The 18572-nt window shown below is 39.2% G+C and overlaps 1 protein-coding gene across 1 annotated transcript; it reads right to left on the reverse strand.

Moving 5' to 3' along the window:
- Window positions 1-7238: 7238 nt before the first annotated feature.
- Window positions 7239-8983, reverse strand: LOC5571616. Its single transcript, XM_021854176.1, has 3 exons — window positions 8318-8983; window positions 7655-8256; window positions 7239-7597 (listed from the first exon to the last, which is right to left on the reverse strand). The coding sequence occupies exons 1-3, from the start codon at window positions 8775-8777 to the stop codon at window positions 7451-7453; spliced, it is 1209 nt and encodes a 402-aa protein (XP_021709868.1). The 5' UTR covers window positions 8778-8983; the 3' UTR covers window positions 7239-7450.
- Window positions 8984-18572: the final 9589 nt, after the last annotated feature.

Consider the following 18572-nt stretch of genomic DNA (forward strand, 5'->3'; position numbering starts at 1 on the left):
TTACCTACTGTTTTCTCGTCGTGTTGTCTTTTGATCTTTTGTCATAGATTAATGCAACGTCCAATATTAGTTACGTAATACATTCAATTTTGCTCAAAGATTCATTACTAAAGCAGTAGTTAATCAACTAAAAATCCTAATTTGGAAAAAAAAATATTTCAATTTTTTTGTTGAAATTTCGTAAGAACAGAATCGCTCACACCATTGGTTTGTGTGCCGTTTGCGTTTTACTTTACTCAAGATCCCGGACAATCTCCCCTCCTAAGCTTAGCCAGAGGTTGGTAAATAACACAAATGAACAAAAAAACACTGTACATCGAGCTATAATTTACTCAAAAAAAAAAACAGTTTGGTTCCAATCATAAAACAAATCAAAACTATTAACCGGCGCATGCATAGCGCACCAAACGTGCATACATAATTAATTGTAGGTACGAAGGTGTGAAACATTGAACCACTGTCAATAGCAGTAATAACCGGCTTAACCTAGGTTCGAGGCATCATTTTTCGTGTCTGCCCATCCAAATGGTCCCATGTTTCTATAAGCACGTATAATAATGCACGAACATGACGAACATCGAAAAAAAAGCACCTGAGCGGCGTGTACTTATTCATGCGGTCCAAATCAGTTACAGAACAAGAAAAAACGAGTACCCACCCGCAAATTAGACAGAAGGGTGAGGTCTGCTAAAATGGGTTTGAAGTCCTTTTTTTGTCATTTCTCATCGTAGTAGACAGGTTTTTATCACCCCAATCCGTCATGAAACAGCCTGCTTTCCTGCCCATAATTATGCAAGTCATTGCAGTTCTTTACGCAACTGATTTAAAATGAGTTATTATTCATTGCGTAACGCTCCACCATTACGTAACTTATTTGAATTGCATAATGACCCATTATTCAACGTTTTACAGAAAGTGCAAATACATGTTGTACAAAATTATTTAATTTTTGGCTTCACGCTTTCGTATCTTCGTCTACGTTTCGGTCCGGAAATAGACCATCTTCAGGGCTATTGTATGCAACTCGATATGATTTCGGATATGCTTATGAGATGTTTAACGAAATTTAAAAAATGTACGCAACTCGGTGCTAAACTCGGTTTCTAAACATTCGTGCACTATTGTCCAATATTAGTCATTTATGGTCGCATTCCAGTCGTTTCCTTCAATTTCAAATAAGCATCATGTTATAAAAAATAACGATCATTAAACTATGACGAAGCGAAACGAAACCAGTTCGACTACCCTATTTTATGCGATCTGCAATTCGAACCAGCCCGCCCAGCAGCGCCTAACTGTTGAACCGAAGAAGGAGACCTAGAGTGCAGTTGCAGTCAGTGGCAATGGGCAAGGTTGTTTGGTGGCTGATATTTTTCCATGTTTACCTTTATGCATATTTTGTTTCGTTTGTTCGTTGGGTGCTCCAATACTTTGTACAGTGGAGCCTATTGCGAGGGTGGCAGTGATTTCTGTACAATTTCTGTTCTATGCTGCCAAGATCGGTGATTTAACGGTATTGGCTGCATGTTGATTACGAGTGTATCTGAAGGTGATGAAATTATTATGATCATTGACATAGCTATGCCCATAACCATTCGTGTGTTCTAATTTGAGGACGAAGACATGGAACGTTGGTTGCAGCTTATCATCACCCCAGAGTTGAGCTTATTATTGACCATCTTTGTCGTTCTTGGGTGATACTTCTTCAGTAGCCCGACCCTTAAAAGTTCCTACGCTCTCTTTTACTTTGAGCATCCAAAGTTTTCGTGACCTCCCATGAAGTCACCAGCTTTCTGCTAAATATGATTCTGCCACCGGATAGAACAGCCACGCTAATGATGTGTATGCCAAGCGAGCTGCTGTTGTACAGAATACAACAGCACGCACAGTGGCGGGCCTTCATACAAAGGTCGGACAAAACCAACAATACTTTCCAAATCGCTTGATAATAGTAATCTATTAACTATCTTGGATACCTTATATCATCCCGTTGGAAATAACTGTCAAATTGAAAATTCGATTTTCTAGTGAAATTTGTCCAAATTAAGTTTTTTTTATCCAATCGAATAAAACGGCTATCATTACAAAAAATGGTTGTAATGCAGCGCCCTAACCGTTGATTTTAGCGATATAGTTTGTTCGGAGAAGTTTCTTGGTATATTAAGGCGCAACTTTTGACGAAAAAAATTTTGTGATCAATCCACCTAGCAGTGAGATAGAACAAAAAAATTAAAATGCAATAGTTTTTCCTGCCTGTCGCTGCCCCTAGAGGTGAAAATTTAATTTTCATTTTTCATTATTATTTATTTATTTCATCAGTCAAAACTCGTTTAACTTTACTGAATTTACTACAAGGAACTTAAATATGCATCTCTAGTTTAAGTTAATACACGCATTTCTCCATTATAATGGAGCATATTTAAGTTCCTTGTAGTAAATTCAGTAAAGTTAAACGAGTTTTGACTGATGAAATAAATAAATAATAATGAAAAATGAAAATTAAATTTTCACCTCTAGGGGCAGCGACAGGCAGGAAAAACTATTGCACGTAAGAAAGTATGGCACGATGCTCCAATTACCGTTATTATCAAATAAAATATACCATCCAAACGGCAGTCAGCAGTTGATTTCTGACGTTGTTCTGCACCTCTGGGCCGAATTTGAAAAAAATCCTTAGTCAGAATTTTGAGTTACGCCCTTTTGAAGTTTATATGTTAGAAATCACATGATGTATGCCACTTAAACTTGTTTAAACAAACTGATTATAATTAAATTTTGTAGTTTTATTTTTTTTATCTGGTTTTTAATATTGAAAACTGGTTTAGATATTAAAAATCTTTTTTTAAATTTATTTAGAACGACATTTGAAAAGGGCCAATGCTACGTTTAGTTATTACTTATCAGACAATACACGAAAAATGATATCTACCAATCTAGCGCCTGAAAGTGATTTTAGGAAATTGTCCAAAGCATTCATATATGTATGAACAATTCTTGGAAGGATATTTAGGAAGGATATTTTTCCCCCTTTTGAAGGGGGAAGCATATTGTATGGTGAATTCCGTTCCATCTATAATCAACGGTTAGGTGCATACATAATCATTACCTTTGCGGTTGTTCTTATTTCATTCAATTTAGCAAGTTGCATAAAATTTACACGTACACATAGTGCCCAGACTGACATTAGAAAAGGACCAAAGTATAATTGAAATGTATACAAATCAATATAGCTGAACAATGACTGTATCAAAGTTGATCGAAACACTCGAACATCACATATCTGTATCTAAAATATATATCTGTATTCCCAAGTAACTAAATAGCACTTTAATTCGCCCTCCGTGCTAATATAGTACTGTTACAGACCGAACTTGCTATGTATTAGCTGTACAATAGCTTTAAAATACCAAAAAGGTGAATTAGCGGGCTTGTGGCTACTTGGTTTCTATTCAGTTCTATTTATTTTTTTTCTATTCTAGTCTGTTCTATTCTGTTTAATTTTACTCTACTTAAATTTATTCTACTCTGATCCATCTTACTTGTTCTTATACATATTTTTTTTTACAAATAGCCACTGTTGTAATCAACAACTGCGCGCAAATCATTTGAACGGTACACTTTCGAAGTTTGTACGACTTTATAGCGCTGACAGGTCTGTGAAACAGCGCTATTCACAGACTCTGATGCCTGCTCATTATGTCAGCCTAGCCCTCGACCAGTCGCATTGCCAGTCCTTTACATGAAACTTGGTTATTTCGGCAGACTCTCTTCCCAGCTCTCGACAAATTTGTTCAAATTACCTTAACGTGAAGATGAATCGAAGCCAATCCTCAAATTTTCAAGAGCACAAATCTGGAGAATCGAACACCCGTTTGAGCTGAAAACTTAATCAATTGGTCACCACCAGCTAGTGATCAATCAATTACGTTTTCAACTTAAACGGATGTTTATTTCTTCTCATTTGTGCTCTCGACAATTTGAGGTTTAGCTTCGATTCGTCTTTACCTTAAAAACTGGGATACAGCTCGAATGAAAAGCATTTAATACAAATTTCTGAAATTCCTTAAAAAACATAAAACATAACATACATTAGTAGATGAAAAAACCGAATTTAGTACTAGACTCGACTAGTACACGACACTGAAGACGGCCTTACAGTTGAGGTCAAAATACGCGTATCTGTCAAAGGATACAAACTCTAGTGGAATTAAATGGTATAGTACTAAATTCGGTTTTTTCATCTACTTATAGGTATTCTACTAAACAGCTCGAAGATTTATTATCAACATATATTAGTTGAAACCCTTATAAAAACTTACAGTGAAATAACCATTTAAATCTTCATTTTCTTAGAGCATATGAGAAACAGGATTAAGAGTCAGAGTCTGTGCATAGCGATTTTTCACAGACCTGGGAGCGCTATAAAGCCGTACAAACATCGAAAGTGTACCGTTCAAATCTTTTGGACGCAGTTGTTAATTAATACTGTGTCCATTTGTAAAAACATGTAAGAAACAAGTAAGGTGGATCAGATTAAAATAAATTTAAGTAGAGTAGAATTGAATAGAATAGAACAGTCTAGAATATAAAAGAATTGAATAGAATACAGATATATAATATAGATACAGATATGTGATGTTCGAGTGTTTCGATCAACTTTAATACAGTCATTATTCAGCTATATTAATCTGTATACATTTAGATTATACGTTGGCCCTTTTCTAATATCAGTCTAGACACTATGAGTACGTGTAAATGTTATGCAACATGCTAAATTGAATGAAATAAGAACAACCGCAAAGGTGTAATGATTACGTATGCACCTAACCGTTGATTATAGATGGAACGGAATTCATCATGCAATATTCTTTTCATACACTTTTTTCTTAGAGATTTTATGAAGGAATTTCTGTAAAAAAAAACTATGGAAATGCCTTGAAAAATGTCCAGAAGAATTTATGATAATGAGTCGAGTCTAGTACACGGCACTGAAGATTGCCTTACAGTTAAATGGAGTTTGAGTCTTAAACATTTACCCTAGTATTCACAACAATGAATCTAAAACATTGTTTCTCATAAATTTCATCTTTTTATAGGAATTCACATAGAATTTTTAGAATTTCACCACATTACAGCGAGTCATAGTCCCAAGTGAATTAAGAATACGCCGGGAGTGAATTGAAAATGAGTTTCAGTTTATAGAAATAAAGTCAAAAATCAGCTTAGAAAGCTTTGCAAAAACAGCAGTTCTTCTAGCGATTACTATGAAAACTATTTCAAATCATAAATTGTTATGAAAGCGTCCAATGAAATCATAATTTAACTGGTTCATAAGTCGTGACTAAACCTAAGTATTTTTTCCTTAGTGTACATTGACAGACGCGCACATTTCGACTCCAGTGTGTGAGACACTGAAAAAGAATTTACAGTGAACTCTTTTTAATGTATTCGAACCTCAAGTAAAATAAAAAAAAAAGTAGATTTGAGTGCCGTAATCCGGGGTAACATTGTTCATTTTTTTTTTTTTGGATTATTCTTAAATTTTTCATTTCACTATGCAAATGTTACCAGTTATATATTTTTAAAACAAGTACTTAAATTAAATTTTGTGTTAGTCATAATCTGGGGGATGCGAATTTAAAATCAACAAGCAGCCAGGCTGCTGTCAAACTACAATTTTCTTAAAAATGATCTGAGTATGCTTAGAAATGTATAGTCATGATTTTGTCACGTTAAAAATTGTTATACAATTTATGTAACACACAAACCGTCAACTTTCAAAGAAAAGTTGTGCATGGTCAAAATTATGCATATGTCTTGTACAACTGTTCTAAAATATTGTCTTACTAACATACGGTCAAAAACTTTCTGATTAAGTATATTTATTGGGTTTATTGGCTGCATTGATCTGATGAACTTTGTTGAAGTATTTTATGCGTGCATTTTGATTGCAGTTTCCTGCGAGACAAGCAAACAAACAACGGTTAGCACTCGTGGAAAAGATTGTGTTCAATTTGAACGACTTAAATGTTCGACTCCGCACCCCTTAGGTCATAATGATAGAAATAATTGTTTCAAAAACTTGACAAATTTACGTATAAACTAAGCGCAATTTTCGCAAAAACCATATTTTTTTAGCTTGTGAATAGAATGATGATTTGGAAATGTTCCATCAATATATGTTTATTCGAACTTTTTACAAGATAAGTCATTTCGATCAATGTTATCCCGCTGATCAATGTTACCCCGGATTACGGTACCTTGTAACTTGTATCCACTTCCTTAGGGCTTATTCACAAATTTCATAACGCCAAAAATGGCCATTTTCAACACCCACCCACCCCCTCATAACGCGTTTCGTAAGAATATTTTCCGAATTTTGTATGACCTGTAACATCTTGAAGACACCCACCCACCCCTTTCAGCGTTATGAAATATGTGAATGAGCCCTTACAGTGGGGTTGAAATAGGCGTATCTGTCAAAGGATAAAAATTCTAGTTGGAATTGAATGGTACCTACACGGAAAAAATGGAAAATCCATATTTAAGTATTTTTAAACTTTTGTTTGAGTTATTTTTCTCTCCCTATTGCATTCGCTCCTTCTATCGTTGTCAAAGAGCGAAGAGCAAAACATCGCAAAAATCGAACCTTAGTGCGTTGCCTCAAATTTGAGTAAGTGGCATAGTACTGAAAGTTGAATGATTTGATCTGCCGATTGAGTGAAAAAAAAACTTAGCAAGCAGGTATTTTTTGGCATGGCTTCAAATGAAAACAACTTCAATCCCATTAACTCAAAATTAGGTTAACGCACGAATCCACCGAATTGAGTGGAATGAACTCACTTTTGAGTACTTTATTTTCTCCGTGTATAGTACTTAGTTTTAAATTACTCACTGATATTCCACTAAACAGCTTTTATTATGAGGGGCCTTCCTTAGCCGAGTGGTTAGAGTCCACGGCTACCAAGCAAAGCCATGCTGAAGGTGTCTGGGTTCGATTCCCGGTCGGTCCAGGATCTTTTCGTAATGGAAATTTTCTTGACTTCCCTGCGCATAGAGTATCATCGTACCTGCCCCACGATATACGAATGCGAAAATGGCAACTTTGGCAAAGAAAGCTCTCAGTTAATAACTGTGGAAGTGCTCATAAGAACACTAAGCTGAGAAGCAGGCTCTGTCCCAGTTGGGACGTTAACGCCAAGTAGAAGAAGAAGAAGCTTTTATTATGCAATGTACAATTTAAACACAAAACAATAAAAATATTGTTTATTTTTTGTCTACAATTATATACTACTTTTACTGTTTAAATGTTAAATTGTTTATCTTGATTATAACAGTCTCTGTGTAGTGTATAACAAGTGTCAATAAGCTATGTACTCAGTTTACGGTATGACCACTCTTTGGGTCAACAAGCCGTGCGTAGGTAGTTGTTTTATTTTTCAAACTATAATCAAACATGTTCAGGAAAGAGTTTTCTCCACTGGCGATCTAAAAACGGCGCAGTCAGTCCAAATGGTAGCAAACGCAAAGATTTTACACCTTTCAGTCGAAAGTCATTCTCGAAGATTGTTGATTTGTAGTTCCCGGTGGAATTCGACTGTAAATAAATGCACACAGTTAGTTCATGTAATACCTCTATAACACAATAACCAACCAATCTGAACCGCCTCAGCTTAACATCCAAATAGCAAGTCCAGTAATGCCCAGTACCTACGAACTTTACACATTCGGAAATTCTTTGGTCCAACATCATCATATTCAGTCGTCTAAATGCATCACACTCCGTAATGGCAATGGCCGTTTTCAAAACATGTTGCAAAATCTTAACCGTTTCCTCGTGGCCGGGGCTATAAGATGGATCGTCCCAAATTAACGACGGGACAAATCCAACCCACACAAATCCATCCAGGTTAGCATTCCCCATGACTACCCTGAGTCTAGCGTTTGGTTTCATGCGATCTTCGTCATCACTTCCTGGTGTTTTCAAATACATTTCCGTCCCCAGCAATGTTGGGCTGTCCTTCAGACTCATGTTAGTTTTCGTATAGAATATTGGCACCATGACAGGGCTGCCCAAACTGACTTCCAATGGCAATTTGCGCAAACTCTCCAATGCCATTTCAGTTATCATCGATCCTCTACTCAAGTGACGGTAATCATTCAAACATCTACCAGCAATAAAAACCTCATTTTCTGCAAAAATGCATTGCTTCGAGCCATCAAAATCCAGCTCGACTCCATGTACCGAAGAAGCAGCTAGAAGTACAACCGTTGATATGAAGATTTTTTTCGTGTCTTACTGCACGTCCAAACTCACCGTTATTATACAGCAAACGTGCAATTGTCGCTCCACTCAGCAGCACCAGATTAGGATCGATGGCCCAAAGTGTTTGTTGCCCTGTATCCAAACTGCGGGTCCGGTTCTTGTAGCCAATGCCGACCCTTTGTCCCTGGCGAAGTGGATCCGTAAACTCGTATCCCATCAGATGGCTGCACTCGGCAAACGTATCGGAGATTCGCAATCCAAACGCATGTGGCACTTGAGCCGGTTCCAAAATCTGATCGCATTGATTCGATTGCAAAACCAGGACAGACTTCGAATAGTAGGTTCTGGCCAGGTGAGAGCCCAAGCTGCGCGCCACGTGATCACTTCCAAGGACGATGTAGTCATACCGATCTTCTAGAGTGATTCTCTTCCGTATGTTGTTCGACGGGGCTGCAAGAAGCACGTGTAAGATGGCAAAAAGGTTCAGAGCGATATAAAGCCAGTTATTCATTCTTGCGGCTGTGCGAAAAGATAGGTACTGAAAAGCAACTAGTGCAACTGATGTGGTTTTAACGATACGTATTGTTTTGTTCGCGAGCCGCAGACAAAATATGTGGAAACAGTTTGTACTCTGGGGTCATGCAAACAACATTCAGATGAAGCTTCGCTCCAGAGTCATGTAGAATGTAAGATTACCGTCTGGATAAAAGATGGCTTTTCAACTCGGAAGATTATACTACATCAAAGTATGACTATCATCGATTTTGTTTGTTTCGACTGTCCATAGTTATCATCAGTAAACTTATAATTATAGATGCAATTTTTTTCTCGAAAGGAAAATGCAATGACATACAATTTGCATATCTTTAGGCTCTGGCAACCTTACGGGCCTAACGAATGTTTGAAAACGATATTGACCGTTCAGTTCCTAACTGTTCGCGACCGTTTGAAACAGTCGTTGTTCTGAACGGTCGGTGAAACAGTCGCTGTCAGATTTGGCAGCATCAACGAGCGAGAAGTTTTGCGCGCGCAAACGAGCACCCCTACTCTTTCAAGTAGAGCAACAAGGACAGCAGAGTGGGCGTCGAGTCAGATTTCCAAAACAGCTGTTGTTGACTCTCGGCTGCCGGCTGCACGGCTCGGAAAATGAGGGGTGGTTGGATGGAATGTTTATCAAAGTATGTTTTACTAAACAAAATGCAACTTGTAATAAATGTTTCTAGTGGTCAAAATACAGGTTCAATGAAACAGTTCAATAACTGGCAATAGTTTATTGAGCATAAGGTATGTATAGTTAACCTAATTATGTGTTTCTATAACATTCGCAAAATTGTTTCATTTGGATGGAATACATTGAGATTCCCCTCGATTTTCGACGACTGTTTCGAACAGTCTTCTAAATAGCCGGGATAATCCAACATTCAAGTGGATATACAATATCCATAAGGCTAGCCAAAAATGCATATGCCAATCGCGATATTGAAATCTGAGTCCAGTAATGTAAGAAATGCGTAATGTTTTCAATTAAAGGTTTTCAAAACACTTTTGCGCAAAGAAATAAAATGTTTGTTTTCTATTCTGTTTTCAGGACACCAACATGATTCGATGCAATCCCGCACTTTTATTCGCATTTCCGCACTTATGAAGCCGCACTTCGCAGTCCAGTAGTGAAAGAAATACACAATATAAAGGAAAGAGAAATAAACGAAAACAGAGTTTTAGTACTATAGGGTGTCCCAGAAAGAATGGGCACGATACTATGCTGATAGAATCACAATATGAAACAAGTAAATATTTTTTATATTTTTGTATTTCTCCTTGGGGCATTTTAAATGCTCTTTGTGAAAATTCTGTTTGATAAAATAATTTTTACATACCGTAAAACGGGGTAACTTTGATAGTTTTTTCGAAGAAAACTTGAATATTTATGCAAGCTATTTCAAAGAATTATAATTTATATTTTTAAAACAAGTACTGGCACCCTAGCTATCGATTGCAGTCGAAAGATTGCCAAAAGATTTATTTTGAATGGATGATATAATTTTTCATATAATCGAAAGTTGGTTTTCTGTTTTGGGGTAACTTTGATAATGGAGTATGAGTCGAACAAAATTGAATGAATAACAAACATTTGTAGGGCATTGCATACCTCTAGGCGTTTAACGTTATATGGAAATTTTTGACTTAGATTACAAAAATGCTCCCAGTTTGTGAAAATGCTCTTCGCTAAGAGATTTGAGACCGTATTCAAGTTCTATGATAACTAGGCTGTCAAAAATAAGTGGCCAACTATTCAAAAGTACATCAAATAGTGATCGTAGAACAGATTGTTTGTAAGCGTTTCAAAAATGCTAAAATTGTGCCAATTTTTAATATTCGTATAAAAAGCCTCAAATGTTCTTGATTCAAATGAAAACCAATCTTGCATGAAGTGACATACTAATATTATTTAGTTTTGCATTCGTTTTGCTTAACTGATTAACAGAAATTATGATATTTCGTTTAGTATGTGGTGGGTTACTCACTATCAAAGTTACCCGCATTATCAAAGATACCCCGTTTTACGGTACCAAATTTTGATTTCAGCAAATCATTTCTCATGTAGCCAGCACAGACCCTATTTTTGTGTTTTATTGCAACTTCACTAGTAATGAATGTTTTTATCAAAATCCTTTAATGTGGGGAGTCAAGTACATTGTATTTAAAATGTTCCACAAGAATTTTTGATTATAATCGTATTTGGCTTTGCTCGAAAACATTAGACAAAATGGTAAATTTCTAAAAAAAATAGTTCGTTTTTCTCTCTACATAAGATAACTTCACGAAAACATAGCTTTTCCGATATTTTCAATATAAATAAGTTGTGCGTATACTTTCTGGGACACCCTTTACACTATTCAATTCCACTACAGTTTGTATCCTTTGACAAACACGCTTATTTTGAGCTCAACTGTAAGGCTTTCTTCAGTGTCGTACTAATAGTAGATTCGATTCCATTTAATTACAGATATTCCACTTACAGTGATAGACTAAAAAAATATTTTACCGTTTTTCATACAAAATGACCAAGTTTGATCACTTGGATCTTGGCTCCTAGAGCACCGATTGGGTTGAAACTAGGAAACAACTTGAAATTTGTGCAGGGAAAAATTCACAGCAACTTTAAAGTTATTGCAAATACCCCATTTTGTAAGAAATGCTATTTTTTTCATTTTGAACTATTTTTGAAACGTTAAGATTTATAGCGATATACCCTTTGGCAAAAATGTTTAATATAACAAGAGAACAAGTATGTATCACTTTTTTTTTCTGTTAAATACATGCTTTTCAAAATATATCAAAACCAAAATTTTGACATTTCTTTCAATATGGGACATTTGCGATAACTTGAAAGTGTGTGATTAAAATGATGTGACTTTTTACTGCACAAATTTCAAGTTATTTCCTTGAGGCGGAAATCCTTCGAATGTTTCTCCAAGTATTTTTCTCGGATTTCCTAAATAATTTCATATACATAGGAGAAGATTTCGACCGTGATTGTTTTGTATTATTTTTTTTTATTGCTCTAGCGGTCAGCTTTGAGCTTTGCTACCAACACAGGCAAAATACAGGAGGCTTCAATGAGCTCATATACTGACGGCAATCAACCGAACGGTTCTATCAAAGCTTTGAGCCAACCCTTTTCCAGTAGAGAAGCTAGGCAAATACAGGACGCTTCGATGCTTACTGATTTTAAAATGACTTGCTCAATTTTCACCATCTAATTAAATTTCAATCTTGTCGCTCCCTTGCGACGCCTATGCACCTAGACTCCCTTTACCTTTGAGTTGCATGACCGCTACAGCCATAAAACAAAAATAATATTAAATAATTTCTCCATCAACTTCTGAAAATTAAAAAAAAAAAGACTTCAGGAGGATCTCCTGCAGAAACTGAAGCCATGCTGCGGACGATGTAGGTACTCCATCGAAATAATTTTCAAAGCAAAGATCCTCAGCCATTGCCATAAACCTTAGTGGTGAGCATTCGGCCCGCGTCTTCATTTTGTGCGGCCCGAGAAAAGCTTAGACTCTTCTCCTTTTTCTTCTCTATCAACTTGATGTTTAAGCACAGACAAACAGACGTCACACTCTCACCGAAGTCCATCGACCACCTTTTTAACGGCCGATTCAAATATATGGTAGGTGGCCAATCCACCACTCGCAGCGCTCGCATCGTTATTGTTCGCGTTTGACGTTTACACACTACCGCCATCTGTTGGTCCATCGGCCAAACACACCGATTTTAGCATTGGGCGTACATGTCATCGTGACTATGATTTTGATCGGGATTTGTTCAAAGTGTTACGTCTGTTTGTCTGTGGTTTAAGCATTCCAGTGCTAATTATTACAATTTTAGATTTTTCAATATTAAGGTCACAGACAAACAGACGTCACACTCTCACCATTGTCCATCGACCACCTTTTTAACGGTCGATTCAAAGTTAGGTGGCCAATCCGCCACCCGCAGCGCTCGCACCGTTTTTGTTCGTGTTTGACGTTTACACACTACCGCCATCTGTTGGCCCGTCGGCCAAACACACCGATTTTAGCATTGGGCGTACATGTCCTTGTGACTATGATTTTGATCGAGATTTGTTCTAAGTGTTACGTCTGTTTGTCTGTGATTAAGGTGTTTTTAATGATACTTTACATTACTTTTTTACCCTTCTGAATATGTTTGATTTGTTTTTTTATCATTCAAAGGCTTACATTTTCAAAAAATAACTCAATTTTATGAAGGTTAAGTACAATAATTCCCTCCAATAGATTATTTTTACTAATATATATGTACTGAATTTATGTTGTATCATGTTCAAAGCAATATTATCGATAAAAAGTCAAACACAATTTCACTATATAATCAAGTTTATTCTCAGAGGTTCATAAGCTTCAATTTTAAACATAAAATTGATTGAAACAAATAGTAGGCAACTCTAGAGGAAGATTAATAACTTATACAATTCTAGACATGAGTCTCATATAAATTTTACGGCTAAACTCGACATGACTCTCATAAAGGGAAGAGGAAGGATTTCAAAAAATCCTTGTCGTCACCAAATCAGGGATAATTTTCCAGCACCACCACCATCTTCTTCTTTTTGGCTTAGTATTCAATGAGCACTTCCACAGTTATTAACTTAAGCCCTCAGTACACTCTTTGCAAAGTGTGCAAATTTTTCCACACGCATAAACTTACACTTCAATATCCACTTGACACTTCAGATGTTTTGTCATTGTTGAGACCGATGTTTGCATGTTGGTTTATGCGTACGGAAAAATTTGCACACTTGACAAACAGTGTACTGAGGGCTTTAGAGCTTTCTTTGCCAAAGTCAAGACCAACAATTGAAAAGGCCTCAAGTCCAAAATGTAAACAAATCGGGTTTCTGCTGATTTTAGTGTAAAACAGTCTATTCTTACTGAATCATACATTAGCCATTCAAAAATATGCATGAAAATTGAAAAAATTACATTTTTCTGAAAGGTTCCATCTCATTTCCCACTAATTAGGATCTTCATCGCAAATGCGGCCTTTTCACAAAAAGGCCTCATTTCTATATTCAACTGGAACCGAGTTGAGGCCTTTTAAACAAACATCAAAATTGCAATTAAGATCGCGAAAAACGTTCCAAATTCACTAGGCAGATGCAAGTTATACTACAGCCGCTCCGCTCTTCATATTATTTTACCCAGCGATTGTCTCAACGGCGAACATTATCAAGTTTCACGTCGGGTTTCTGTGGAGTGATGTATGTTGTATCATACTGCCTAATAATACCTGTGTCAGCCTGGCTGTACTTCACAGACAATCAACAAAAACACGATTTGGTTTCAATTGCATGAAAAATAACGTTCAATTGCAATATTATTTCAATTGAACCAATATTTCCATACATTTTCTCGACGACAAACTCGCGTAGCACATACATAATGTTCATGGTTGACGAAGGGTTCAATGAATCACATATTAAATCGACCGCACGAATCTTCTCTTGCTGTAGGGATCTCCATGTACATTACTTCACCACTTAACACTCTTCTATAAAGAGATATGGCCAGAGGACTTTCGGAAAAACGAATGGAAACGCGATAAACACTAATTAACTTTAAGCGAATAGAAAATACACGTTAGCACTTTAGCTTTATTCAAAATGGTTGATTGTTGTGTAGAATGAAAGTGGAGAGTTATATTGATGGATGACAGATGGTCATAGTCAACGAGGGGCGCATCAATGAGGTACACGGATAGCAGAGATTGTAATTCTCAACACGCCCGCTCAAGAGCTGCAATCCAGAACTCCGATGCTCGACCGCAGCTTCACGAAAGCTGGTGCAGGAAGACCTTTGGTTAACAAGTCTGCCTGCTGTTCCGATGATGGCACGTATTCTATCTGGATACTTCCGTTCTCAACAAGATCCCGAACGTAGAAATACTTCACGTCGATATGCTTAAGTCTTCCGGTATCCTTAGGATTTGACACTATCTTCATAGTGGACTGATTGTCTTCACGAAATAGCACAGGGTTGTCCGTTTTCCATCCCAGGTCCTTCAACACACGTACCAACCACTGGCTATGGCATGCTGCTGCACATAAAGCGACGAGTTCGGCCTCCGTTGATGAGAGCGATACTGTGGGTTGCTTCCTCGCGAACCAGCTAACAGTTGCACCAAACACCTTAAACACCGCCCCGGATACAGAGCGACGATCTGTAATATCGTTGCCCCAGTCCGCGTCGGAGAAAACTTCCAGCAACTTTGCTTCGTTATGCGCTTGATACACGAGTCCCACATCCAAGGTTCCCTTGATGTATCTCAACACTCTTCGCAAATGAGCCCAGTGCTCTTCGTTGAAACAGGTTTGAAACTGGCTAAAGTAGTTAGCCGCTGCAGCCAGATCCGGCCTCGAAGTCATCGACACGTACATAATACAGCCTACGAGCTCACGGTAGGGCTTATCAGTCCGCTTGGTCTCATCTCCCTTCGCAAGTCGCAACCTGTGCTCCATCGGTGTGGAGACAGGACGACTGTCCTCCATGCCGAAACGAACTAACAGGCTCTCCAAATAGTTTCTCTGGCTGATTCGCATAACCTTCGTTTCAACATCCCGTTCTATCTTCATCCCTAGGAAACACTTCACAGGACCTACATCGGTCATATCGAATTCTCCGGACAAAGCTTGCTTTACTTGCAGAACTATCTTCTCCGAAGGACCAACCACCAGGACATCGTCGACATATAATACTAGTATCACTCGATTCCTTCCTGATCCCTGTACGTAGAGACAAAGATCATTCGCACTGCGCTTGAAACCCAACTTTTCCATAAAAGAATGGAACCGATCGTTCCATGATCTGGACGCTTGCTTTAGGCCATATATTGACTTGTGAAGGTGACATACCAGACCATTCTTACAGCTGAATCCATCCGGCTGTTGCATGTAAATCTCCTCTGACAAGGTTCCATTGAGGAACGCCGTCTTGACATCCATCTGATGTACGGCCATCCCCTCCTTGTTTGCCAACGCCAAAACCGCACGCAACGTATCCAGCCGAGCCACCGGCGAGTATGTTTCCTCGTAATCAAAACCATGTCTTTGGCTGAAGCCTCTAGCTACGAGCCTAGCCTTGTATCGCGGCGGCTGTCCATCATCCGCTCTTTTGATCTTGAAGATCCACTTGCAAGATATCGCGTTCCGACCTTCTGGCAGCTTCACCAAACTCCATGTATTGTTCTTCACCTGCGAGTCAATTTCATCTTGCATGGCCTTCTGCCATTGAGGCCAATCACTTCTCTTCCGTAGCTCTGATACCGATTCAGGCAAGTCTTCAACATATCCCAACGCATTCAACGCAAAACTGGCGTAGTCTACTTCATAATCCTTGTGCCAGGTAGGCGCACTGCGACTACGAGTTGGCCTTCCACCAGAAACAATATCAGTTGGTTCACGTTGCTCACCCTCGTCGCTTTCTTCATCGTCACTTACGGTTGTATAGTTATCTTCGAGATCACTACCCACATCACTAATCAATTCTTCACCGTCTTGTCCCTCAAAGTCATTGTCAATCGGACGGACTCGGATCACTGACACTTCACTGTTCGGCTTCTTCTTCGTACCGCCTACAGCCTCAACTGATTCCACGAAATCGACATCGCGAGCAGCCACTATCTCATCCGTTGTTTGATTCCACACCCGATATCCGCTTGGCGAATAGCCAACTAGCACACCCTTCCACGCTTTGGCGTCCAGCTTCTTGCGCCGCTCCGCCGGCACGTGCACGAACACAGTGGACCCAAAAACACGAAGTCGAGACACATTTGGCTTCTTGCCCTCCCAACGCTCTGAAGGTGTTTTATCTTCGTCAATCGCACCCGTTGGAGACCTGTTCACAAGGTATGCGGCCGTCTGCACAGCCTGCACCCAGAATGACTCATCGATCTTCGAATCCTCAAGCATCGCTCTCGCTCGCTCAACAACGGTACGATTCATTCTCTCACTAGTACCATTCTGTTCCGGCGTATAGGGAATCGTCCAGTCGATCTGGATTCCCTTCTTTCGGCAGAAACCTTCAAATGCTTTATTCCGGTATTCCCCACCATTATCACACTTGAGACGGGAAATCCGAACCCCAAACTTCGCTGTTGTCAGTGCCTCATAATACTGAAACCACTCGAGGACTTCGCTCTTTGATTTCATCGGAAAGATCATTACGAAATGCGACCAATCGTCTATGAACGTAACAAAATACTGTTCACCTCCTCGACCGATCGGCGTTACAGGGCCGCACACGTCTGAATGGACGACCTTTAACACTCGCGACGAACGTTTTCCTTCGCGCATGGTAAAAGGCTTTCGGGTTTGTTTACCCACGACGCAAGGTTCACAAACGATTTCACTTCGGTTTGAGTTCTTCCCGGGCGACAAACCATCAACCATTTGCTTACCGATCAGCTGTTCGAGCTGGTGCATGTTCAGATGCCCGAATCTACGATGCCATAGTTCTAGTTCTTTCGTAATTCGTCCGCACGCTAACATCGACTTTCCCGCACAATCACCGATCGAGTAAAAGTCAAGTTCGTACAATTTACCTCGACGTACATCAGTCGTCACTACCCTTGAACCGTCGAAAATCTTCACTTTGCCGTCGCCAAACAATACTTTCATTCCCCTTTCCTCGACTTTTAGTACAGAGAACAAATTGAATCGCAATGAAGGTACAAACAACACATTGTTAATAGTACATGGAACGGACTCACCATCTACGACGGACATCAATCGTACGGTTCCGGAATGACGTGCTACGATCGCCTCGCCGTCCTTCGCAACGGCAATCTCAATTGGCTTCTCGAGCGGTCGCAATTCGTCGAACAGACTCTCATCGTTCACTAGATGGTCTGAACAACCGGAATCTATAAACCACTGCACTCGTTGTCGATCCGTGATGGTGTCACCGTTCTTCAGAACCAGGAACGAAACACCATTTCCATCTGCCATGTTCGCCTTCGAACGATTCTTTTCTTTCGTACTCACTTTCTGCTGATTCTTCGGGCAATCCACTAGTTTGTGGCCCTCTTGCTGGCAACCGTAACACTTCATGATATACTTCTTCTTTTCCTTCTTCTTGTGGCCAGCAAACGCTGCACCACCCGATCGCGACGAAGTATTGGAATGCGCACTTGCTCCCTTTTGTTTAATTTCTTCGTCTAGGAGACGACACTTCACAAATTCCAACGACAAAGCATCTTCCGGCATCGTTTCTAATGCCGTCACTACCGTGGAGAAAGCGGGACCGAGCGTGATCAGCAGATGACATATCACGTCGACGTCATCGATCACCGCACCTGTGTTCCGATATTCGCGCACCAGACGGTCGAATTGGAGAAAATGGTCCTGCATAGAACCCGACTGAAAACGCAACGAAAGCATTTTCCTCTTCAAGTGCATTCTGCTAGCGATACTTTTTCGCTCGAATACACGAACCAAAGCGTCCCAAATTTGCATCGGGGTGTTTTTCTCCTGCACATACTCAAGTTGTGTATCGTGAATGCGAGAAATTAACAGTGATTTACACTTCCTATCTTTCTTCGCTCGCTTCTCACGATTCACTTTCTTCTCGCTTTTCACTTGAACACTATCACCCGCTTCATCCAACAGCTCCGGCACTTTCCCCGCCTCCGTCTCCACACACTCTAGCAGCTCGTGCTCCTCGAGCAGAACCCGCATGCGGAACTTCCATGCGGTGAAGTTTCCCCCGTCGAAAAGCGG

This window comes from Aedes aegypti, chromosome 3 (assembly GCF_002204515.2).
Source record: "Aedes aegypti strain LVP_AGWG chromosome 3, AaegL5.0 Primary Assembly, whole genome shotgun sequence".
In the NCBI taxonomy this organism is placed as follows: domain Eukaryota; kingdom Metazoa; phylum Arthropoda; class Insecta; order Diptera; family Culicidae; genus Aedes; species Aedes aegypti.

Excerpts from the sequence above, each read along its gene's own strand:
- LOC5571616 (XM_021854176.1), bottom strand. The coding sequence starts at position 8,777 with ATGAATAACTGGCTTTATATCGCTCTGAACCTTTTTGCCATCTTACAC. Across the intron at positions 8,257-8,317 it reads ACGTTTGCTGTATAATAACG|CTGCTTCTTCGGTACATGGA; the intron begins GTGAGTTTGGAC and ends TTGTACTTCTAG. Across the intron at positions 7,598-7,654 it reads AGCTGAGGCGGTTCAGATTG|TCGAATTCCACCGGGAACTA; the intron begins GTTGGTTATTGT and ends ATTTATTTACAG.